The 22,931-nt window shown below is 53.8% G+C and overlaps 7 protein-coding genes across 7 annotated transcripts; 3 read left to right on the top strand and 4 right to left on the bottom strand.

Moving 5' to 3' along the window:
- Positions 1 to 670: 670 nt before the first annotated feature.
- LRP88_08728 (uncharacterized protein) lies at positions 671 to 1,468 on the bottom strand (the record flags this gene model as incomplete). The annotated part of the gene is made up of 1 exon (XM_083245229.1): positions 671 to 1,468. One exon carries the CDS (start codon positions 1,466 to 1,468, stop codon positions 671 to 673), a length of 798 nt encoding a protein of 265 aa, XP_083099723.1.
- A 2,886-nt stretch (positions 1,469 to 4,354) lies between these two features.
- LRP88_08727 (heat shock protein 70 family) lies at positions 4,355 to 6,523 on the bottom strand (the record flags this gene model as incomplete). Its single annotated transcript, XM_083245228.1, has 4 exons — positions 4,355 to 5,812; positions 5,896 to 6,061; positions 6,125 to 6,302; positions 6,481 to 6,523. The coding sequence occupies 4 exons, from the start codon at positions 6,521 to 6,523 to the stop codon at positions 4,355 to 4,357; spliced, it is 1,845 nt and encodes a 614-aa protein (XP_083099722.1).
- Positions 6,524 to 8,070: 1,547 nt separating this feature from the next.
- LRP88_08726 (NAD-dependent epimerase/dehydratase family protein) lies at positions 8,071 to 9,285 on the bottom strand (the record flags this gene model as incomplete). Its single annotated transcript, XM_083245227.1, has 4 exons — positions 8,071 to 8,888; positions 8,941 to 9,132; positions 9,188 to 9,201; positions 9,266 to 9,285. The coding sequence occupies 4 exons, from the start codon at positions 9,283 to 9,285 to the stop codon at positions 8,071 to 8,073; spliced, it is 1,044 nt and encodes a 347-aa protein (XP_083099721.1).
- A 1,113-nt stretch (positions 9,286 to 10,398) lies between these two features.
- Positions 10,399 to 10,736, top strand: LRP88_08725 (uncharacterized protein; the record flags this gene model as incomplete). Its single annotated transcript, XM_083245226.1, has 3 exons — positions 10,399 to 10,443; positions 10,498 to 10,568; positions 10,616 to 10,736. 3 exons carry the CDS (start codon positions 10,399 to 10,401, stop codon positions 10,734 to 10,736), a joined length of 237 nt encoding a protein of 78 aa, XP_083099720.1.
- Positions 10,737 to 11,403: 667 nt separating this feature from the next.
- LRP88_08724 (uncharacterized protein) lies at positions 11,404 to 14,092 on the bottom strand (the record flags this gene model as incomplete). The annotated part of the gene is made up of 4 exons (XM_083245225.1): positions 11,404 to 11,921; positions 11,974 to 12,991; positions 13,154 to 14,014; positions 14,072 to 14,092. The coding sequence occupies 4 exons, from the start codon at positions 14,090 to 14,092 to the stop codon at positions 11,404 to 11,406; spliced, it is 2,418 nt and encodes an 805-aa protein (XP_083099719.1).
- A 1,281-nt stretch (positions 14,093 to 15,373) lies between these two features.
- LRP88_08723 (F-box protein) lies at positions 15,374 to 17,356 on the top strand (the record flags this gene model as incomplete). Its single annotated transcript, XM_083245224.1, has 3 exons — positions 15,374 to 15,446; positions 15,506 to 16,189; positions 16,245 to 17,356. The coding sequence occupies 3 exons, from the start codon at positions 15,374 to 15,376 to the stop codon at positions 17,354 to 17,356; spliced, it is 1,869 nt and encodes a 622-aa protein (XP_083099718.1).
- Positions 17,357 to 20,684: 3,328 nt separating this feature from the next.
- Positions 20,685 to 22,154, top strand: LRP88_08722 (uncharacterized protein; the record flags this gene model as incomplete). The annotated part of the gene is made up of 1 exon (XM_083245223.1): positions 20,685 to 22,154. One exon carries the CDS (start codon positions 20,685 to 20,687, stop codon positions 22,152 to 22,154), a length of 1,470 nt encoding a protein of 489 aa, XP_083099717.1.
- Between the last annotated feature and the right edge of the window lie 777 nt (positions 22,155 to 22,931).

Here is a 22,931-nt window from a genome sequence, read left to right as displayed (position 1 = left end):
ATTGGGGGCAGAGTGAAAGACGTCATCGCCTTGTTGCGGCCCATGACCCAGGCTGTGGCTTGACGGCGGGAGGGTCGGAGAGGCGGCGTTGGCTCGGGGTTCCGAGATGACAACCCTCGGGGATATCAAGGCGAGTCTTGACTGGACGAGACAAGTTCTGGATCGTCGCTGCTGCTAGGTAGGACCATAGTTTCAGAGGGTGTGGCTACGTGTGAGATATACGCAATGGAATGCGAGGGTGAGTTGTCTCGGGACAAATAAGCTTGAGAGTAAGGGAGAGACATGAGGGAGGATTGGTGCACTATGGAATGCGGCTGGAAGATCGATGCCGAGAAGGACCGGTTCAGCATAGGAGCAGATCTATCGCTGCCAATCGCATCAACCCTATCTGTAAAGCTTGGATTGTCTCTGCATGCTACATGTGAACACATCTCTCAGATAGACTATCATTCTCCCACTCTCCCATGTTGAATAACAGCAGTCCGTAACTACAATGCTCCTCCCACACCCTCTTTCCAATATGCCGTCTCTGGCCGCTGCCGGTCCTCAACCGCCACGTACACACACTTCTGCTCCAGCCAGCCTCTCCTTACACCACAAGAAAGTGAAACAAGAAAAGATCGGCTTCAGCTGAAACTTGTGCATCGAGAATACCTTTGAGCAGTGACATTTACCATCTTCGTTCTGTCTTGACTGCCACAGCGATATCCTTCCTCTCCGGGTCCACCACCCGGAGAACCTGCCGCCAGTCAATCTCCACTGCATCCGCCGGCTCCCGGGCTCCACCTCCGGTCCAACCCTCCGCCGCGGCGCCGCATCCCCCGGCGTGGAACCGGCACCATGCCTTTGCGTGCCGCGCGTCTACCCACAGCCGCGCAGACAGTAGGTACGGGTCCGCCAATACCCTCAGTAGCCCCTCCAGCGGTGGCCGGGCAAACATGTCCAGGTCCGTCCCCTCCTCCCCGGGCATCTTCCTCCTCGGGGCCACCTGCACTTGCGCCCTCCGCTCCCCGGGCGTCCGCACCCACACCGTGAGGTGGTCCAGCCCTCCTTGAACCGCCAGCTCTGCCAGCAGTGGTACCACTCCGGCCCCCACCCAACCCCTCAGCCGGTCTATCCGCACCTGCATTCTCGCCACCCTGCGCAGCGCGTCTGGGGTCGACAGCAGGACCGCCCGGCCGGGGAGCCGCTCATCGGATCCGGGTGTCTTGAGTAGTTCCCTGCGGATGTGTTGCGCATGGGGACCCGTCACGTCCAGCACGAACTCATTGCTCGCATACAGCAGCGGTGTCGCGATGGCGTGCAGTGCTGGGTGCGAGAGAAGGACCGACACTGGGTTGATGGGCGATGGTGTGCATGGGCAGAGCTGTATCGGCGTCTCGCTCGTAACGAGAGGCTGGAGGATGAGGCTCAGAATGTCGACAGGAAGGTCGAGGATGGTGAGGTTGTTCGCCTCAGTACTTGTCATGATGACTCGGTTCAGAGTTGACGATGACTACAATTCCTGTGTCTCTGCTTTGGGTGAGTTTCGTAAGAACAGGGCGGCTGACATGCTCGTGCCCAAGAGCCAATCGGTAAACTTGAGAATTAAGAAGCCTAGTATTGACTTCAATCCTGGTTCAAGAAGGCATGCCGTTCAATCTGAACCATGTGGCGAGCATGTAGTTGTCAGATGCAAGTCGCCGATTGGGTAGAAGCGGGCCAAATACACAAGTTGGGGTCCCCAGCATCTCCCCACGTTGGGTTACCTAAGGGCGAGTTATGCACGAGAAGTCCCTACTCTGGGCTCACAGAGCTCCACGGCCATCGTAGTAGTGGACATTGAGAGAACTCAACTTCGGGCCGCATCTGTCTTGTTCATTATTTTTTTTTCTATCCTACGCAAGCTTGACAGTTAGCGTCCGGTAGACGGGCGGGATCGCGACACAATGGAAACAAGTAACAGACTTACACCAAGTGGATAAAACGTCAGCGCCAGGCGCCCTCGACATGGATGGAGCCGGACGTATGCCTCAGCAAATGCTTCGACCGCATCCTGAGCTCGAAGCCGAGTCACCCCGACATCCCGGCCGAAGAGCTGCAGATGATGCTCAGAGGCATGAAGAGAGTGAGCGACGCGAAGCAGAGTGAGCTGAGAGACGAAATCGACGAGAATAGACAGATACTTTCCGAGTTGAGTCCGTATCATCTTCAGGAGTTCGACGAACATTTTGATTCCCTTCAGTTTGAAGAGCAACTCAACCGCACCGAACAGGAGACGCATAAATTGGACGGCGAGCTGCGCGCACTCTGACGAGGAGCTGGAGTCAAAAACTCTCAGATTGCAATTAGTGTCGATGACATCTGGACAAGCTTGGCCTCACTGTTATTAACACTCAAAAGGAACCCGAAAAGATTCGCCGCGACTACAAGGACATCATGACTCAGACGGACACAAAGTCTGAGACGGCATTCACATCATCTAGCAACTGACCGAGGAAGTACGGAGTCATGGGGTGAATGCAGAGGATGGATCAGAGTAGGGAAACTGAATGACGCGAGTTGAGACATGATCCAGGCTGGCCTGCTGGGGAGACAACGCGGGTTATGACCATCAAGGCCTAATGCTATACGGATGGTCAGAATCACCTTGAAAGATGAATTGACGACGTTGCAATATCACTAAAGGTCGAGGATATTTTGGAAGGGCCAACTGACGACGAAGTCGCCTATAGTTAGAGGTAGTCGGTCGACCTGGGCACTTGAACGGCTTTGACTGGGCTCCCGACTAAGAAGAACCCGAAAACATACACGGGCACTTTGATGACCACACTGTTGACTGCATTGGTGACTGTGACCGACCGCTATACTCTCTTTAGAGTTTAGGTAGGGAGCAGGTGTTGACGATTTGTCAAGGTTGTGTTCGCTATATGTCGAAGCCACGGTCGTGGTTCCGATCATGGTCGCCATTTGGAGGTCAAAGTCAGAGTCATTATAGGTAACACTTTTTATGATCGCTATGGTCGCTGTGGTCGTTGTGGTCGCTGTGATTATTTATAAGTGTGTATGAACGTGTTTGGGTTATCTTGGACCTATGAATTGTAGTATAAAATAAGAAGTATCTAAGGATAAGAATAGTATAAATCTATTATAAGTTAGGAGGAACTTAGCATATTATCCTCCTAAATTTAGATAATCGTACTATAAGATATATAAATCATGCTGTCGAGCATTTGCTCATTTTAGCAAATTGCTCGGCTTGATGCTCCCTCATTGCAAGGATGCGGTTGTACGAGGAAATATAGGAGGATTGATCAGGTGGTGGCGTCGCCACAGTGGTGTCGTTGCCAGCAATGCCTGTCGGGAACAAGAAAGACGACGGTAAGGGTGGAAAGAGACAGAGAAGTAGAAGATGGGAGAGACAGAAACAATGAAGTTAAGGGTGGGCTTGGGCGCGCAAGTGTTATGAGTGCAAAGGCGAGAAACCAGATGGTTTCTGGGCAAAAGAGAACCTCCGGGGCGATTCGGTAAAGACTGCCCAAAGTCGCTCAGGAATGGGCGCACGGGCGCGCAAATGATGCCGATGATGCTTCGATATCGATATGCCGAGAAGCCTTCAAGAAGAGAGGGCTTGAGGCTCTCTTTTGCGTGGTTTCGGAGGCTGTTTCGTCCCCTCTGTTGTTGATGAGGTTGCAGTGAAGAGGAAGTTGGCAGGGAGCACATTTTTGAGAGAAGAATTGCATTTTGGCTGCCTAGATTTTCTAGTTCTCCTGGCCATGTCTTTCATTCTCCTGATTTTCTATGCACTCCCTGCTTATACTTGGAGTTGAAGCGACGGGTCACTAAGGTTGCGGGTTGTGGGGCAGACTGTGGGGCAGCGTGCTGCCTGAGGTACTAAGCAGCATTTTGCTCGTTCAACACCATGGATCAAATCTCACATGGGCAACGGCCAGTATTATACAGCACAAGTCATATCAAGTATCAGGCAAACAAAAATGAAGTTGGTAAAAAGGCATCATTCCATTTTTCCATTCTACCGAGTCTATGCTTAAATTCACAGGCCTTCATCCACTCATCGGGGGCCCCGGCCCAGTGAGCCCGCACCCGCCTTCGCTTTTCCCATGCAGCTTCTCATGTCATGACCGCCCAGGCCTGAGCGCGGCATCGTTGTCATCGACCCATGAACACAAACATGCAGAACTTTTCAAATGCCTCGGTATATCCTTGTCCAATTACCGTAATGACAAAGGAAAACCTCCTCGGCCAGTCGTAAGCCTATGCCCTCGTGAGGCGTCGAGGGTGGCCTGGCTCATTGCTCATCATCCATAACCCGTTCCTCTACACGGCTGCCATCCTTTTCAGCAGTATTGTGCATTTATCGGGAGGACATGGCCTTGGTGACAAGGCGCTTGAGGGCGAGCTCCTGCTTCTTGAGGTCCTCAGCAGAGCTGTCGCCGAGCTCAAGAGCAGCCATAGCGTCGCTGATGGTGTTCTCGATCTTCTCCTTCTGGCCTCGCTTGAGCTTGAGGGACAGAGTGGGATCGGAGACAATCTCCTCGACACGGCTGATATAAGACTCAAGCTGCTGCTTGGCCTCGAATCGCTTCTGGAAAGCGTCGTCGTTGGTCTTGAAGGCCTCGGCGTCGCTGATCATCTTCTCAATCTCATCGGTGGAGAGCTTGCCGACAGAGTTGGCAATGGTGATGTTGGCGCTGCGGCCAGAGGTCTTCTCAGTGGCAGTCACCTTAAGGATACCGTTGGCATCGACCTCGAAGACACACTCGAGCACGGCCTCACCAGCCCGCATGGGAGGGATAGGGGCAAGAGTGAATTCACCCAGGGAGGTGTTGTCCTCGCAGTTGACACGCTCACCCTGGTAGACGGGGAACTGAACGCTCTGCTGACCATCGCTGACAGTGGTGAAGGTTCGCTTCTTCAGAGTGGGGACTGAGGTTCCTCGGGGAACGACAGGAGCAAAGATGTTGCCCTCCATGGCGACACCAAGGGACAGGGGGGCGACATCCAGGAGGAGGAGGTCGGCGGTCTCGGCGGAGGTGGCCTTTCCGGAGAGGATACCGGCCTGGACGGCGGCACCGTAGGCAACAGCCTCATCGGGGTTGATGCTCTTCTCAAGCTTCTTGCCATCGAAGAAGTCGGACAGAAGCTTCTGGATCTTGGGGATACGGGTGGAACCACCGACCAGGACGATCTCGTCAACAGCGCTCTTCTCGATAGCGGCATCCTTGAGAACCTGGGCAACGGGCTCGATGGTGCCAGAGAAGGCCTTGGCGTTAAGGTCCTCGAAACGGGCACGGGTGATGGACATGGTGAAGTCCTCACCATCGAAGAGAGAGTCAATCTCAATGGTGGCCTGGGCACCGGAAGAGAGGGTACGCTTGGCACGCTCGCAAGCAGTTCGGAGACGTCGGAGAGCACGGGCATCACCGGACAGGTCCTTCTTGGTCTTGCGGCTGAACTCCTTCTTGCAGTGCTCGAGGAGGTTGGTGTCGAAGTCCTGACCACCCAGGTGGGTGTCACCAGCGGTGGCCTTGACAGTAAAGACACCACCCTGGATGTTGAGGAGGGAGACATCGAAAGTACCACCACCGAGATCGTAGATGAGAACGTTGCGCTCCTTCTCAGACTTGCCGGAGCCAAGACCATAGGCGATGGCGGCGGCAGTAGGCTCGTTGATGATACGGAGGACGTTGAGACCCGCGATGGAACCGGCGTCCTTGGTGGCCTGTCGCTGGTTGTCGTTGAAGTAGGCAGGGACAGTGATGACGGCCTTCTCAACCTTCTTGCCAAGCTTGACCTCGGCAATCTCCTTCATCTATTTGGAGGGGTCAGACCTTTTGCTCGAGCGTCGCTAGTGCGGGGGCGGGGAAAATTTGATGGAGGGGCAGCCTGGCTTACCTTGGTGAGAACCATGGAGGAGATCTCCTGGGCGGAGAAGGACTTCTTCTCGCCGAGGTACTCGACCTCGATCTTGGGGGCACCGTTGTCATCGATGATCTTGAAGGGCCAAGACTCGATGTCCTTCTTGACGGTAGGGTCGTCGAAGCGACGGCCAATCAGACGCCTGAGGGAAAATTTCAGTCAGAGGGGTGTTTTTCGCGGGGATCGAACGAGAGCAAAAACTCACTTGGCATCGAAGACAGTGTTGCGGGGGTTCATGGCAGCGTTGTTCTTGGCGGCCTCACCGATCAGACGCTCCTTCTCGGTGAAGGAAACGAAAGAAGGGGTGGTGAAAGAACCCTGCTCGTTGGCGATGATCTCGACATTGGTACCCTCGTACGTAGCAACGCAGGAGTAGGTGGTACCTGTGAGGGATCGTTGTTAGCATCGATATTCGAAGAGTTTTGCGTGTTCGCCGTGTTTGTTGAGCCTGTGTGTGATTTTTGCCCTTTGATGCCCAAGGAGGGCATCGCGAGCGCACAAATCACGACGACGACGTCGCAGCAGCAACAGTAGCAGCAATACTGAAGATTAGAGACTCACCCAGATCAATGCCAATGGCACCGTCATACACTTCGTCCGCCATTTTGTCTAGTCTGAAAGGCTTTTGGTGAAGAAAGGAAGAAGGATGAAGGGAGAGAGGAAGAACGTGGGGTTTCGAGAAAGAAATTCTCCCAACCAGATTTTGTGAGCGGGCGCTGAGAATAAATTCGGGAGGGGCCCTGGCTTGTGAACTTTTTTTTCTGCCGGGTGGGGCTATGCTGGGCTGCCAGAGATCCCCTCTACTAAGCCTATTAGGGTATAGACCCCTCGCCTGAGTTCTGAGTTTTTCAGGGCTCCAGTTCTTTTTTTTCTCGTCGTTGCGGCTTGCGGCGCCTGGGGCAACGGAAAGATTCTGTCAAAGGGCGCTTGTGGTTGGGGTTGGGTTGAGAAATGAGAGACGAGGCAATTCTAAGCCATGGTTTGTTTTTGTGGCAAGAAGCGGGCATCCTTGTCAACCAGGTTATTCTACGAGGCCTTGTGCGGTCGCTGAATCACGAGCAAAAAAGTTCATGATTATGTATATTTTCTTCTATTTTTTGTGTGTAAGTACTTGTGCGTGGCTAGTGCTTTTGAACCCCCATTTCTCGTGACAGCAATCACTCCCACTTCCGCCTGAGACTCCCAGTCGCCTCAACAGAGACATACATACACCCAGTGGCGACCAACGGATTAGCCGCATCTCGAACTAATTTTTTTTCTTCTTCCCCTCTCCCTACATGCGGGATGGCAATCACTACTTGCTGCAGTACAACCTAGGCTAAAACGGCAACGCCGAGTAGCGAGCGAGTCGCTTCCTCAGGCTGTGTGGGTGTAATCGAGTTGCCGCTTTCGGAGCCGCGGGCGGCTAGGAGCAGCCAGCCATGGTCAACTTACTCGCTCGCAACCACAACGTTCGACGCAACGGACTTTCTGACTCGTGGAGGCTGTGTTGCCTCTTGAGAGGTTGTATGCAAAAAATCATGCTGGTTGGGCTTTGGACTAATGTTATTGGTTGAGGAGACGCTCCGAGTCAACGGCTGCAGCCAAGTTGTCAGATGTGCCGCCACAAGATAACCATTGACATCGGGTTCTTCTAGGCACTAGACTAATGAAGCTGCTGACAGTTGAACTCGAATGTTCTACGTAGATGACTTGTCCAACGAGTCAACGGACGCCACAGGCTTCCGAGGGAGGTCCCGGAACAGATATGGGCCAAAGGCGAATGAAGGGCATGACTGACAACTCGGTGACTCGAGACCTGCTTGAGAACAGCAAACAGTGATACAGGTTCATCATTCAGACAGTGTCTATCGGAGAGTGCAGTCATATTTCCCTAAATCCACTCAAGAGTTGGTTCCATGAAGCTATTCATGGATGTTGAAACAGTGGAACGCGTTGCTTCACTGCAATTTTGGTATTTCACAAGACGAAGATGAAGAGATTCCATCAAGCTATTCGTGGATGGAAAGTGAGGTTTCACTGCAATTTTAGAATCTCACGAGACAAAGACGATGAAACAGGTATTATAAACGCCGTGCCCGGAGACACCAGCAACCTTGAGACCACGTTCCTATCCGTAGACTCCATAGGTACTGTTCGTCAGAGAACGCCTTACTTGGCCGTCAAGCCCAGCTTCTTTGCCTCCAGCGCCACAGCCTCTGCAATAGTCTCCTTGAGCGGCACCCCCTTGGGCTCCCACCCCAGATACTTCTTGGCCCTCTCGGCCTCTCCCTTGGAATTGGCGCCCCACGACTCGGCCGACACCAGCCCGAGCTTGGACACAACCTCGAGCGGCACCGACTTTGTCTTGAGGTCCGGGGCGTACCCCTGACGCCTCGCCTCTTCGGCGATCCACGCCGCGATGTCGGCCCACACGTGCTGGCCGCCCCGGGCGAAGTAGTAGGCATGGAGGCCAAAGATCTCGGGGTTGCTCCGCTTGGATGGGTCCTGTGTTGCGTCGACGAATTTGCTAAACAGGTCTGCGAGGTCGTTGATGTTGACATTGTCCCACTCCGTCTTTCCCGCCCCGATGACGGGTGCGTAGCCTAGCTGGAGACTCGCATGGGCGAGGTTTGGAACCTGGATGCTGCGCTTGTTGACGGGTCCGCCACCTGTTCCATAGATGGTTGGAGGTGCTATGATGAGGGCCTTGACAGCGTCTGAGTTGGCACCCTGGACGATCTTGTCGACGTCTCTGTGGATGGCCGATTCTGGTAGGGTCAGGAGGCGGTCGATATCGTTGATATCGTTGTACTTTTGCTCGGGGAGAGGTCTCTCGCCAAAACGCTTGTTATCAAAGTCGTACCAGGTCAGGATACCGGTACCTGACAGATGGATCCAATATCCTGGCTTGTCTGCTGTATGGCCAGCGGCAAGGCCCTTTGCGATTGCCTCGGCAGCAGAGACGCTGTCTGCTGATTCTGCCGTGTCTGAAGTCAATGTTAGTCGTAGACCTCGATGTCACAGGTGTGTAGTTCATACGGATTACAATGTCGGCCTCAGCAGCCGCTTTCTCGATCACATCGGTGCTATTGAGGTCGCCATACACGAACTTGACGTCGGGATACTTCTGAGAAACAGCCTTTGCACGCTCCTCGTTACGGATGAAGAGTTTGTATTCGTAATCTGGGTGCTTCTCGTAAATCTTGGCAAAGGCAGCGCCTCCGATGAAGCCTGTGGTGGGAGCAGTTAGCAACCGAGACGTAATGATTGATTCTCTGCGCCATACCAGTGACACCGGTTCTGGGGAGCAGGTCAGCTTGTGTTGGACATTCTTGATTTCTGGAATCAATGGGGTAACACTTACAGAAAGATCTTGGGCGCCATCTTGAGGTTGATGCTTGCGGTTTGATGTCTGGGAGCGGCTTTCTCGCTATAGATGAGGGGTAAGAGTGTTGTCTTGGAAACATGAGCCCAACCAAAGACGAGCGAGACAATACAATTTATACCATTTCACATGTTACTCTGCTACTCTGCGATTTCTAATCAACGGTGCAACTGAGGGTCGTTCATCACTTCATTTCAACGTCAAAGTTTCCCACTGTGGGAAAGCTTGGTAAGCGGGATTGACATCAATGACGGTATGCTTCCAATGATGTCGTGCTGGGGTGCGGGTATTTGCTGCAACCACACGAGGTGATTGGCGATCAGGGGACGCTTCGGAAAAGGTATGCTTGCATGTTTCGGGACGGTATTTCCGATGCAGAAAGTGTTGGTTCTTGATGAAGTTGAGGTTGAAGATTACCCTAGAGATGCCATCATGACAATCAGGTTTGTGGATTGAGCTGGGGTACCTGGCTAGTAACACCAGTACATGTTTCCCAAGATGGAGCTATCAAATGCTAATCTGATGGCCCCTGTCCATCGGTATGAAGTGCTCAATTGTCTACCCTATTGTCAACAACAATGGGCACTACCAGCATCTGCATCTAGGTATTTACAACCAACACCATCTATATCATCATGAAACCTTCACAAATCCACCCATCAAGCCAAAAGTAACAATCATCACCTCAGACGCACGCAATGACCGACCAAGCACCACATGCTCGTCCCTGGAACCTAACTCAAGCCTCCCATTCCATCCCAGGCGGGGCCGGCGATAGCGTCAAGCCCAAACCGCGGGGGATAGCAAATGGCACCAATGACGCAACGCAAACCGCCCGGATCTAGCGAATTCTTGTCTTTGCTTTTTGCTGCTACCGAGCAAGATACCGCTTGATATGGCCTGTCTTCCCCTCACTGGGATGGGATCTACCGTCTCAGGGTCATGGCTACTTAAGGGACGACATCCCCTGGACCTTCCCTCTGCTCTTTTCCCCTGCTTCGCTACATCTATCTTTGCTCATTCTTCTTCACAGAGATCTTCTACCCTCCAAAACACTCACCAATCTCAGCCATCTAAGCAACCGCAGCTCATCACCAGCAAAGCAAGTCATCATGCCTGACGACTTCACCTACAAGAGCTCCGGCACCAACAGCCAAGTACGTCCATCCCAGTCTTGTCCCATTTTGATCGAGATATTGATGCCGGCTCAGGGCAACCACTACTGCGCCCGAGACTACGGCAGTAGTGCCACTAATTCTAACTCGTACCACTACTCTAACTCGTACGTCTCCCTCTTGATTCTCAAGACACTGACTAACCTTGAACTAGCGACGGATCGTACTACTACTCAAGCCCCAATGGCAGTACCTACTACAACAACGGCCAGGGTGACTCGACCTACACTGCTCCCAGCGGAGACACCTACACCTCCTCTGACAGCAAGAAGTGAGCCCGAGATCTGCGTCTGGAGCTGATGAAACGAGAGAGACGAACAACACTTGCGACGAGATGATAGCAGGAAATCACCATCGGGGAACGGGAATGCGTCGGCAGTCTGGTAACTTGCGCGTCTATGGGCCCTAGACCAACTCAGTACATAATTCCTCGGGATAACCCCGATCCTCTCCATCTCTCCCCCCATGTGTGGCCATTCATAGTAAAGAAATCCGTACAACAAGAAAAACCGAAACCTGGTTGGCCTCCTTTCCCATGTGCGTCCCCATGTTGCGTCCCCATGTGCAACCGTGGTAAATCATACAATCAAAAAAGAACCGAAAGTAGGCCTCTCCAGGGCATCCATATCTCACGACCCAGTTCTCACCACATCACTTGATCCGTGTATATGGGGTCTTTGTCTGTGAAATCATCACGCCCATATTCTCTGGCCCATGTTATGTGGTCAATGTCATCTGGCCATACCATCTGGCCATGTCTCCTTGCCCATGTTCTCTCCGGCCATGCCGTCTGGCCTATGTTCTCTCTGACTGGGCATGTCGTAGGCCCATGTTCTCTGGCCTTGTCGCCTGGCCCCCGTTACTTGGGCAGGCTGTTCTGCCATGATAATCCCAAAAACGAAACCATACATACAACTCTCGTTCTCTCAGAATCTCTCCGATTTAGCGGCGGTGGACCGCGTAGTAGACAACAAGTCCGGTGATAAGGGCAGGGTACAGAACGGCAAGAGCCAGAAGCAGGTACTTGAGAGTACGCCGCTGGGTCGGGGTGAGAGTGTGCATCTCTCCCTCGGTGGCCCAGGGGATCATGGCGTCGAGCTTGTTCCGAATGGCAAGCACACCGATGAAGGGGAACATGATTGTCAGGATGACGATGCTCACAAAGACTCTCTTCTGTCGGTGGTCTTCGGCGTCGTCAGGCTGCTGGCGACGATGGAGGACGTTGCCCCAGGTAAAGTCGACGAGTTCAACGCCCGAGCAGTCACCGCGTCCATTGTCCGATCGTCTGCCAAAGGTGCTGGCGGGGCCGCGTCTGAATCTTGGTTCATCTTCGCTGAAGCTGTTGAAGGGCTGAATGTTGTCACCGCACCATCCTCTGTTGGTGCCGAATCGACTATTAGTCCCGGTGCTTCCCAGGATAGCAGAAGATGGGATAAGCATCTCAGAGATACGCTCGCTTGCTGTATGCGAGTTAGCATATAGTTCAGGTTGGTGAGCATGTTTTCAACTTACAGTCTCGGAACAAACCGTCGTGGTTGGCACGCTCAGGATGATGCGCAGGGACAGGGCGTGGGAGAGTAGACCCCGAAGTAGGAGTCAGAGGAAAAGTAGCCGAGCTGGGGCTGCCGAGGGGGCTGTTGATGCTTCCATGACCCTTCTTGGCGGCGAACGCAGCACCAGTCATAGTGTGGTCCTCCTCACCTCGCGCTCTGCGGAAGCGCTGGAGCATGGCTGCCTCAGGGAGACTGATGAGGTCCATGTGGATTGTCTCAGTCTTCTTGAGAAAAGCATCGTGAGGGACGTGCGTCCGCTTTCTTCCCTCCTGGAAGTCTCGCTTGTACAGTGGCTTGTCCAAGATAGTAGGTGGAGTCTTGGGAGGCTCCCGTCCGAGGGTCTTGTTGACTCGGGGCCAGCTGAAAAGTCTGTCGGCGTTGGAAGATTCACCATTGTCGTGAGCCTTGGAAGCACCTGCATCCGAACTGAGGGTCTGGTAACTGTCACGGCGTTCCTCATCCAGGAGAAGACTTCGACGCTTGGCAGTCTGTCCATGTCCGTCCTTACGAAACAAGCCTGCCAAGGACGCAGGGATTCTGGGAGGTGACTGAACCAAGTTGCGAGTCGCATTCTGAGCAAAGAGCCCGGGACGTCCTCCAGCCTGAGGAACAAGGACAGGGAGTCTGGATGGCTTGTCGTTGCGAACACGGTAGGATCCGGTGTTGACATCGCGAGAAGGATGCTGGATGATTCTGTCCATGGACCCATACTCGTAAAGGTGATGGTTACGCTCCGTCGTATCGGAAACATCAGCAAGACTGCTTCCAGTACCCTTGGCAATGCTATCATGGAATTCCTGGCGCATCGAATCGTAAGGGTGATTCTCGGTAGTTACAGTCTGCCAATCGGCCTCGGTACCCGCCTGGGTCTCGGTCCGGTTCTTCAGCAGTGTGACAATCTCGCCGTCCAGTCGGCGGTCCTGGATGGGCTCAGGAGATGGCTCTTCCTCGGGCTGTCGACCGACGGGAACCTTTACCTGTTCGTCGACATTCTAGGCCGATCGAATAGCCGCAGAGTTGTAGAAGGAACCAACATGACCACCATGCGGATAACCCTTGGGAGTGTGGCTCTCAGGGGACTGTGGGACGCTGTAGTTCGAATAGGTAGTTTTGCCGGTATGGTGTAGCGCATCACTCACATCCCGTTCGATTGAGGAGCGCAAAAAGTCCGAGTACCTGTCCCCGTCGTAGTGAAAGGGGTCGCCATGGCTGCTGGTGGTGATAGCAGAGGCTCGCTTGAGCGTGTCCTGATTTTGAGGAACTCGCAGACCATCTTGAACTGGTAGATCGTCTTCATCTTGCAGAACGTCTTCAGCTCGTTCTCCCTCGCAGTAAGTCGTGTCAGGTTCAGCGCCGTCAGAGTGAAGAGCTTGCTTGTGACCCTTTCTCTCCTTCTTATCCAGCTCGCTGTAGAGACTAGAAGAGGAGTGGAAAGTGCGCAAACGCGGAGATGACGCTTGCTCTGGTCGCACCGACGGCTGGCGAACGGGATCGCGACGCGAGACAGGGTTAGAAGTCTCCGCTGGCTGACCCCAGCTCATGATATGAGGATGAACAATGGCGTCAGTCTTAGAAGCCTTGGAAGGGGTGGTCGAAGTGAAGTTCGACTTTCCCTGGCGTCTCTGGGCCTTGGTTGTGACTTCAGGGTACGGTGCAAACTCATCATCTGCAGCGACTGTTTCCCACTCGGAAGCGGCTCGCTCATCACCGCGATCATCACGATCATCTCCGAAGGAGTTGGGGCTCTCAAAGCAAGCCATCTTGGCTTTGACGTTGCTGGATGGAGTCCGGGATGCGTGATCATTGATGAAACCACGAGGGCGAGGAGTTTCGCTCTTGGGAGTACGAGACTTGACATAGGAATAGTCCTTGGTTTGAACATCCTCATCGAGATTAGAGCTCGCAAAAGGGTCCGAGTGATAGGAGACTGAGGTAGCGGTGGTGTTACTACCATGCCGCGCACCTCGGCCCGAATGATCACTCTTGGGTGAGAGGAGCGACTATAAAGTTTAGCATACCGCGGTCTCGCCTGGGTCGATGGATAGGTGGAAACTTACATTTTCGTGATGAGGATTCATGATTGGAGTTTTAGGCACTTGCGTGCTCGTAGTGAAGTGGGTTTGAAAACGATGGCAAAGATTCTCTGTCGTGCTTGTAGTGGATTTCGAAGATGGTGACAAAGAGTATCTGCCGGTGTCTTGAAGGGTGTCTTGAAGATAATGGCAAAGAGTGTCTGCTGGCGTCTTAGAAATGATGGTAAATGGTATCTGCCGGTGCTTTGAATAGGGTTGTTTGAATAGGATCGATTGGAGATAAAGGTAGAACGTGGTGAGGAGCCTTTGAAACGCTCACGATAGGATTATCGCGCAAGCCTAGAAGCCGCAGCCAACCAGAGCGTTCTTGAGAAGCGAATACCCTAGTTGAAGCCACACCTAGGGTGCGCGAGAAACCGTGGTTACCGTGATGCGATGCAGAGGATGGTGTTTTGCGAGGTGGAAAGGTGAGGGTGTTGGGATGTTTTGGGGAGGAGGGGGATTTGTTATTGCGGGAGGAAAAAGTGTGGCATCCTAAGGCAGACGCGTCGCCAGAAAGTCCTATCGATTAGGGCTATGGTATTTTGAACATCATTGCCCTAGAAACGGGTTGTGGCCTGGCAGCTGGCAAAGAACTGATGAAGTTGTCGTTGACAGTGATGGACGGCTGGCAGTGATGGCAAGTTGGCGAGGGCTTCTGTTGGCAGAGGCTCTATGGGATATCCGGGCCTAGCACGCCACATAGCGCCCATGGCCCTGTGGCTGTTAGTGGTGGTTGAAACAGGCATAGTAGTTCCATGTCTCGGAAGCATCGAAAGAGAAGCCCCGATTTGAAGTCTTTCCATTGTAGGAGACAAAGAGTCTGAGTGAAAGGATCGTCCAAGCGGGGAACCGGACCAAGACTCTAATCCCCGCGTCTCGAGATGGATGCCCGTGGTTGACCAATTGATGGCGAAGACGGACCTCTTGAGATTGAGCCACCAGACGCCATCAGTCGGCTAGAGTCGTCAAGAAGCCTGTAGATGAACATTCTGGAGCATTGGGATAGGCACAAGTAAGCGGAGGTCGCTTAACTGACTTCTCCGTAGACCAGGCCCATCTCCATCGCTTATCGCGACTCTTGCAACCCTTGTCGACCTGACCCGCCTTTTCAACCTAGGCCCAGCACGCACCCAGGAACACCCGCACTTCCGCCCGCAAATCATCAATCAGCCTGGTCTGCCTGCCTACTTTGTCATCGAGCCAACTCTCGTTTCTCTTGTCCGCTCGAGTCCTCGTCTGCCTTGCCATCTTCCGAGTTCTCCGAGCTCCTCTGCAGCCTGCGCCATGGCCTCGCCCACTCAGTCTGAGCGCCGCTGGGATGGGCTCCCGGATGAGATCCTGCTCCAGATCCTGTGCTGTGAGTTGCCAGCCGTGAATCAGTACCCCGCTATCAACTTGCTGACGCCGGCACTTTAGATCTCGAACCTCACAACCTTCCCAGGCTTCAACTCGTCTCACGCAGACTCAGGGAAGTCTGTCTTGACCATGAACTGTGGAAGCGCCATTGTTTCGAGCGTTCACCATGGTATCACTTCCTCCAGAACCGCCGGAAGATCTTTGCTACTTCTGCCGAGTCCAAGCTGGGCAAGGCTAAAGACCCAGATGTAAGCGACTATGATTTACTCCCAGACGCAGATGAACCCCCTCGGCCAGCCAAGGTGCATCTCGAGTTCCTCCAGGACATGGCCAACTGGGACCCAGCATTCCCTGGTGAGCACGTCTCGTGGTATGACGAGTACATTCAACGCCAGGGCCCAACATGTGTCAACTGGCTGGAGACGCCGCGTGTCAGAGTTGGCGGTTTGCAGCACCTTATTGAGGTTAGAGGCATGGCACTCTACAACCCAAACAACGGAGACGATGGCCTTGGCAGCCTCTTGGCCATCTCCCCCTTGGACGATGGGTCTGTCTGCCTGTGGGATGTCAACGGAAGCCGAGGGAAAAGGGGAGGAATCGTGGCCACGAGCCAACCCGACATTCTCTTCTTTGACGGCCGGGGAGATCAGAACACGAGGCGGTCCAAGAAGATCGACACGGGTGTCACAGAGTGTGTTAGCGTCAGCAACAGCAACCACAAGGCTGTCTTTGCTGTGCAGAGTCGTAAGTGCCGGGACCCATTAACTGTTGATCGTTGATCTTTCTGACACTCTACCAGACCTCATCGAAGTTGATCTCAACCGCCTTGAGGTAGTCAAGCGAGATTCCTTCGAGTGGTCCATCACAACCTTGTCACAGATCCAAGACGGAGTACCCTTGACCGTGGGCACCTCATTGGGCATCCACCTACACGACTTTAGAGCACCATCAAAGGTACACGACGAGGTTGTGGAGCGTCTCGATGGTAGCAGCAGCCTGGAGGAAGACAATCCCTTCAAGGCCATCTTTGACCCAAACCCACTGCCACCGTACGCCTCACTGTCTCAGCCAACGCCGACCAGCATTCTCCACCTGCCCCGGCCGGCTGGCGACGAGATGGTGTCGGACGACATTTACGTGTCGGGACGGTTTTCCAATATTCTGCATTACGATCGACGCCAGTTTCCCAAGATCATGGGCTCCATCTACTCGGGATCGAGGCTCTCTAGCCTGGCAGCCCTGCCTTACCCCTTCTCTACTGTGGATCACGAGGTGCGCCGTCGGGGCGAGCTCTCGGCCGAGAGAGTTGAAGAGTGCAAGACGTCTGAGAACGGCCGCACGCTGATTGCCGGCGGAGAGTACAAGACCAAGGGTTCTCTGGAGTTGTATGGCTTGGGGTCTGTAGACCTGTCAAGCGACGGGCCTGTCCAGCAAAACTCTACCATGAAGAACCGCTACACGGCGGCTTCGTCCATCATCTTGTCGGTAATCAACCACGGGACCAAGATTGCCTTTTCGGACGGGGCCGGGCAAATCAAGTGGTTCGAGAGGGACGGATACACCGAGTGCCGACGGATCAAGATCGGGCACAGCGACGTGCAGACGCAGGCGTCGCTCTTTGCCTCGATGCCGGGCTCCGACGACCTCGCACGCAAGATCCTGTCGACCAAGCGCCGGTCCAAGCCGGACCGGCCCAACGAGGACAACGTCCTGTTCTGGACGGGAGAGAAGCTGGGGATGATCAGTTTCACGGGGGCTCCGATCTTCGCGCCGGAGGACTTTGAGGGGGACAGGGCCGGGGAGGCTGCGGAGGACCACCAGAGACGGGTGTATTCACAGCGGATGCGGGAGGCTCTGGAACGGCAGGCTGACGAGGCACGGTTCGTGCAAGGTCTTGGGCTGGCGGAGTGACGATGAGGGGGTGGGTGCTGCAGGTTGCATTAAGGGTCCAGGATAATAAAAGAGAGCGGCTTTTTTTGTTGCTTCATCTGCATGTGTGATAACCGGACAATGATGGGATCAACAGTTCACTCTGCAGGGCAAAGACCCTTGAAAGTTCCAGTGGAGTGTTGCCGATGACGAGAGCGAGCGAGTGATCGTCGGTGGAGAGGGCGAGGTCCTCTGACAAGTTGCTCATGTGTCTGGACGCACACCAAAGGCTTACCTCACACGACTCCATGAGGATCACTACTCTATAGAGTGACCACGTCGAGGAGGAGGGCAAGATGAGGCGGCGGCGCGGCAAAGCACAAAGAGTTGGTTGACAGCTTCGGAAAAGTAAGGACGCCACGGCCAACGACCGACCGACGGGACTCGAAGCAAGCATCAGGCTAGAAGAGTATAGGCGGCGCAGGGTGCTTGCATGCTGCGAGATGGATGTGGCCAATGCAGGGCGTGGCGGTGATGCCGACGAAGAGGAGGAGTGGAGTGTTGAACGAGCTTGTTGATGGTGATGATTGTCGAGGAGGAGTTGACTGGATAGAGAGAGTGAGGAGGAGTACAGTAATTGCTGTGCTGTCTATCAGTTTGTGTCTATTGATAGAAAGAATGGCCGATTACATGCTGCATCTCAACCCAACTCGATCCAACGCTATGAGTCAGTTCGAAAGCATCTGCATCTGTCCATCTCTGGGTTTGTCTCGGGATGCATTAGCTGCCGTTCTCCACATTCACTCACCATCTCTGGATTTTCAAGGATCAAAAGACGGTAAAACCACTAGAACAAGATCCATCGGTAAGAAAAGAAGATTTGTAAATTCCAAATCTCATCTCGCAGAAGCTTTCTCTCACTTCCTTTCTCGCCAAGGTCCACGACTGGGTCCAGTTCAGGTACCCTCTGAATAACAGGGCGACCAATCACGGGGCTCCGACGGCATCCCTGGACCAATGATGCCGATGGGGACGCTTGACAGGTCCTGGGCGGAGGCGCCAAAGGAAATAGACGGTTTCTAGCACGGGCTAGAGAAGCTGAGGCTATCTGGTCAGAGGACGGCAGTTATAGGCTATTATTGGGGGTTGGCGGTAGAGGGCCTCATATTGATATCTCGTCTCAGAGTTGGGCCGTGATAGCGAGTGAAGCCCAGCATTGAGGTTGAATGACGATCTTTCAATGGATGATACAGGTTCCCCCCTCTTGTATCACGCACGCATTGTCCATGGATTCGACGTCAGGCACTCTGCTAACCTTCAAAGGGTATCCCGGTCTTTGGACGACGAGCGAACGAAGGCTACTGTCCAAGGCACCGGGCGCCAGTACGGTGGCCCTGGCGGGAAGTGGGTTTATATGGCATCTCTAGCGGGGAAGAGGAGGAGGAGGTGTGCGCTGTCAGGTCTGTGTACATACAGGTGGAGATGTTTTCGCCTTGTTATTGAATCATAAAGCATGGTGGAAGCCAAGGTTTTTTGTTGAATGGGCGGTAGGGGTTTTGGGAAGATACAAAAAGCTGAGACATGGGGATCTTCGCTGGGATTTTTTCCTTTCGGCTCAAGATTGCCAAAAGAGAAAGAGAACGACAGACATCTCTGATGTATATTGGTTGTAGCAGTGGCCCATTGCCCTGGATTTGGTAGTCTGGAGGGAAGATCCCTGGTCATCTGCAGCGAGCATCTCGTGGCTTCAGCGGGCACCCTTGTCTGGACCGTTTCGGCCGGGTACATGTATACAATTCAACCTTCAAGGGAGGCTTCCAAGTTTCCGTCGACGACATCAGGTCAGTTTTGCCCGGCCGAGGCCCCATTTGCAGGCAGGTTACGAGGCTGACCTGCGGTGACGATGGCCTCTTTACTCTACCTAGTCTGTAGTGTATGATAGCGTGCTGCGCTGTTTCTCTCGGTCTGCCGTCATCTCGTCTCGGGCGCCTAGCGACATAGCACACACCGCCATGCTGCCATGCCTTGCCATGCCATCGACAGCCAACAAAGTCCAAGATTGCATTCCCGATGTTTCCAAGCCCCCCTCTCAGGGTTCCTCATTTTAAGGTCCCGGTGTCACTGCCGCAATAGCCATAGCGCTCGACGCCGGTTCGCCATTAGAACCGGAGCCCGGGCAAGCAGCTTAAGAATGAAGAGAAAAAAGCAAGCCAGTCGACAAGAGTGAGGCGACCCGTATCTGGGGGATGGACCTCTCACTAATGGGGGATCCCCTGGATGGGATAATAGGGCCCTCCAGAGCAAAAAGCTCGTGTGTGTCGTGTCATGCTCTCTGTCGAAGAGACCGGAAGGGGGGTACTTGCAGCAAGCAGCCACCCAGCAGCAGCCCAGTCAGTGATTCTCACGCTTTCAGCGCCTCACACCCCCGAGGCAAGGATTCCCCAGCGCGATTCGGGCGGTGATTTGGCAGAGGCAGAGAAGCCCGCGGCAGAGGCAGAGACAGGACGGACAACTGTACAAGGATGATAGGGCCTGTCAAGACAACTGCCCTGGGCTTGTTGTTTGCGTGCAGTCAGTGAGTCGCCCTGTCCTGTGTTGGGGGGAGGCTTATTTGGAGACGAAGCCCGCTCCCGCTCCCAATCTTTGTTATGCGCTGTGGTCCCTTTTCCCTCTTCTTCTCTTCTCTGTCTGTGATCGGCTCTCGAGCTGCATAACTCGACGTTTAAACCAGTCCAAAACCGTCCGGGAACCATCCATTAAACGATCCCGACTCCTCCCCCCCAACCAAAAGCAACCAAGACAAGCAAGACTTACGGTGAAACTCGAGGCTATTCAATCCGACTCGACTCAGCTCTTGCACGTCTTTGCACCTACTACCCATGCATTTCCCAACATAACCATCCATTTCGTTTCTTCTTTCTTTCCTTTTTCTCATTTTTCACTTTGTATTTTAATTTCTCTTTTCTTGCACTTTTCCCCTCCCTCCCTCTCAACAACCAAACTCCGGCTTCCACCGCCAACCGCTGGCTCACGCGCGTCCTTCTCCATTCCCGTTCCCGCCACTCGCATCCGAATCCGCTTCCGGACTCACCGACTTGACTTGGAAAGGGGGGGCCAACCGACAATCCAGATTCTGAGTCGTATTCTGAATCGTATCTCCATTGTTTCAACAGAGACGAAAGAGAAAAGAGGCTGTAACCGCAAACGCAACGCAACGTTCACAGAGAAACGAAACCATCACAAAGTGGCGTTCCATTCTTTACCCCCTATGTGACCTCTTCCTCCCATCCTTCCCCCCCTCCCTCTTCCTCTTCCTCCCCTTGCACCTGTCAATCTAACACACCCCGGCTCGAGTCGATGAGCATGTCCCATGGCATTTCGGGTGGATGACGGGGGTCTCTCGCTTGGTGCTACCGGCCCCGACCCGTATGTCGTCGGCGGCAAACGGAGGGTGAGCCACTCGGACGGCTGCGATGGCTTCACTTTCGGTCCAAAGAGGAAGAGGTTCGACGGCGACTACGAATACACCAACATCGATGATGCACTTGCACTTCCATATGATGATGCATACAACAACCCGCCCGTAGCTGGGCCCAGTGGTCATGAGTCGCCCGCTTACCCTTATCCTTTGCATTTGCATCACCGACATGGGTACCCGCGGGCCCATTACGGCGGCGTCCACCAACACGCCGACTATCCTTACGGTCGCTCTTATAGCTCCCCTGCAGAGGACGATGTTCCTCACCACGACGATATTGAGACTACTCCTCCGCCAATTCATCCCCCCGATCTCATGGCCCTCAACAAGCTCGGTTTTCTCGTCATTCGCGAGCGTTCGCCACCCCCCGAGGATCACGAGTTCCTCTCCATCGACACCGGCCTCGACTTTGGCTCAACCCCCGAGCCCCGGCCGGCGCCAGCAGCCGCATTCGGCCCGGCACCCGTCCCCGAGGCCTGCGCTATGGAACGCACCGAGTCCGGACTTTCCGTCTCTTCTGATACGACACAGCACTCACTCGCCAGCCTCGCCCTCAAAGCAGAGGACAATGGCCTCTCATTATTGAGCGACCTCGCTGCCGCCCGCCTTGTCCGGGACCACGTCGCTGGCCTCGGCTCTAACCGCAGACGGCATCGCCGGTCTGATTCGCGGCACGGCCGTATCCTCCGGACTCTCATCAACCCCAAGTCTCGCGCCGCCGACTTTCCCTTGGATGAGGATGCACTTCGCAGCATCTTCTCTGCCGCCAATGAACTATTCTTCTTCAACACCCTTGCCGGTCGTGTCGCCTGGGATTGGAGTCACCCTGCCAGCGCCCAGTATCAGGCACACATCGTCGGTACCACGGCTGTGCGACGTTCCCCTGTCAGTGGGTTCGAGACACTCATTGTATTGTCTTCGCCTATTCTCAAAGACACCCAGTACAACCGTCGCCTACTTATTTCGACATTTCTCCATGAGATGATTCACAGCTACCTGTTTGTCACATGCGGCCTCAAGGCCAGCCACGATGGCGGTCACACCGAAGGATTCCGCCAGATTGCCGACACTATCGACGACTGGGTAGGACGAGGAAGCTTGCGGCTGAGCGAGATGGATGCCGACCTAGAACACTTCCGCGAACGCCCTTCCATCGCCCATGAACAGCACCAGGTACGCAGCCGAAGTGCCGACGATCAGCGCAAGGTGCCCTGGCGATGCGAGAGATGGGATGGCTGCTCCAGGCATGACTACTGCGAGCCCCGTCCACGACCACACCCGGGTCATATTGACTGGGAGTGGAATGACCGAGAAGGGCGCCGAGCCCGTGATCCGAGAAGGAGAGCCTCACCGTTCTACTGAAGATGTAAATGGCTCTTCGAAGGATTATCTAACCATACGTTTCTTGATCAGGGTGGTGCACAACCACATCCTGATACTATAAGCCATGGCCTACATCATGGCATATCGTTATTACCATTATCACTTTACCCGGTCCGACACCAACCGTGTCAAGACCGGATCACCCTTCTTACGAACTATTCATCGAGGCACCAACCTCTGTACTCATACGATATCCCCCCTTTTTACACTGAAGCGATCTTGGGCATCCATCATTCGAACACTGGGCGTTGAAAATTTTTGGGAGCAATGAGCTCAACTCTATGGTTTTAACTTATGACTTTTGGTTTTGATCACAAAGGAGAGAAAAAGTCAGGGAAGCGGGAATTATTATTATCGAAATACCTATTTAAGCGGCGGCATTTCCAAGCGGCTGCTTCAACTCTTTTCTATGTTGAGATATCAGATTTATTATACCTTTTATTTCATATTGTACGGCTTGATCATCAAGGTAGTAGCCAAGATTGAATCCATCCCCGTCACCAAAAGAAAAGTGCACCTTGGCAAAAATGCAAGTGACAAAACAAGGATCTGTTCAGCTCATGTGTGATATATGATGATCATCAGATGTATCCATGCAAAACACTGTCAGATGTCAGGATGTGATGCTCGTCATGTTTCGACGCCACCAATGCAAACAATGCTGATCATAATACCCTCAGGTTCAAGGGTTGCCGCCAAGGATGATTCCCAGGAGCGAGTTTCATCACACCAACTTAGGTATTTAGTCTGCCACTC

Source organism: Fusarium phalaenopsidis (assembly GCF_050370095.1).
Source record: "Fusarium phalaenopsidis strain FUZ10S chromosome Unknown contig_32302, whole genome shotgun sequence".
NCBI classification, from domain to species: domain Eukaryota; kingdom Fungi; phylum Ascomycota; class Sordariomycetes; order Hypocreales; family Nectriaceae; genus Fusarium; species Fusarium phalaenopsidis.
This window is presented reverse-complemented; position numbering and strand designations above follow the sequence as displayed.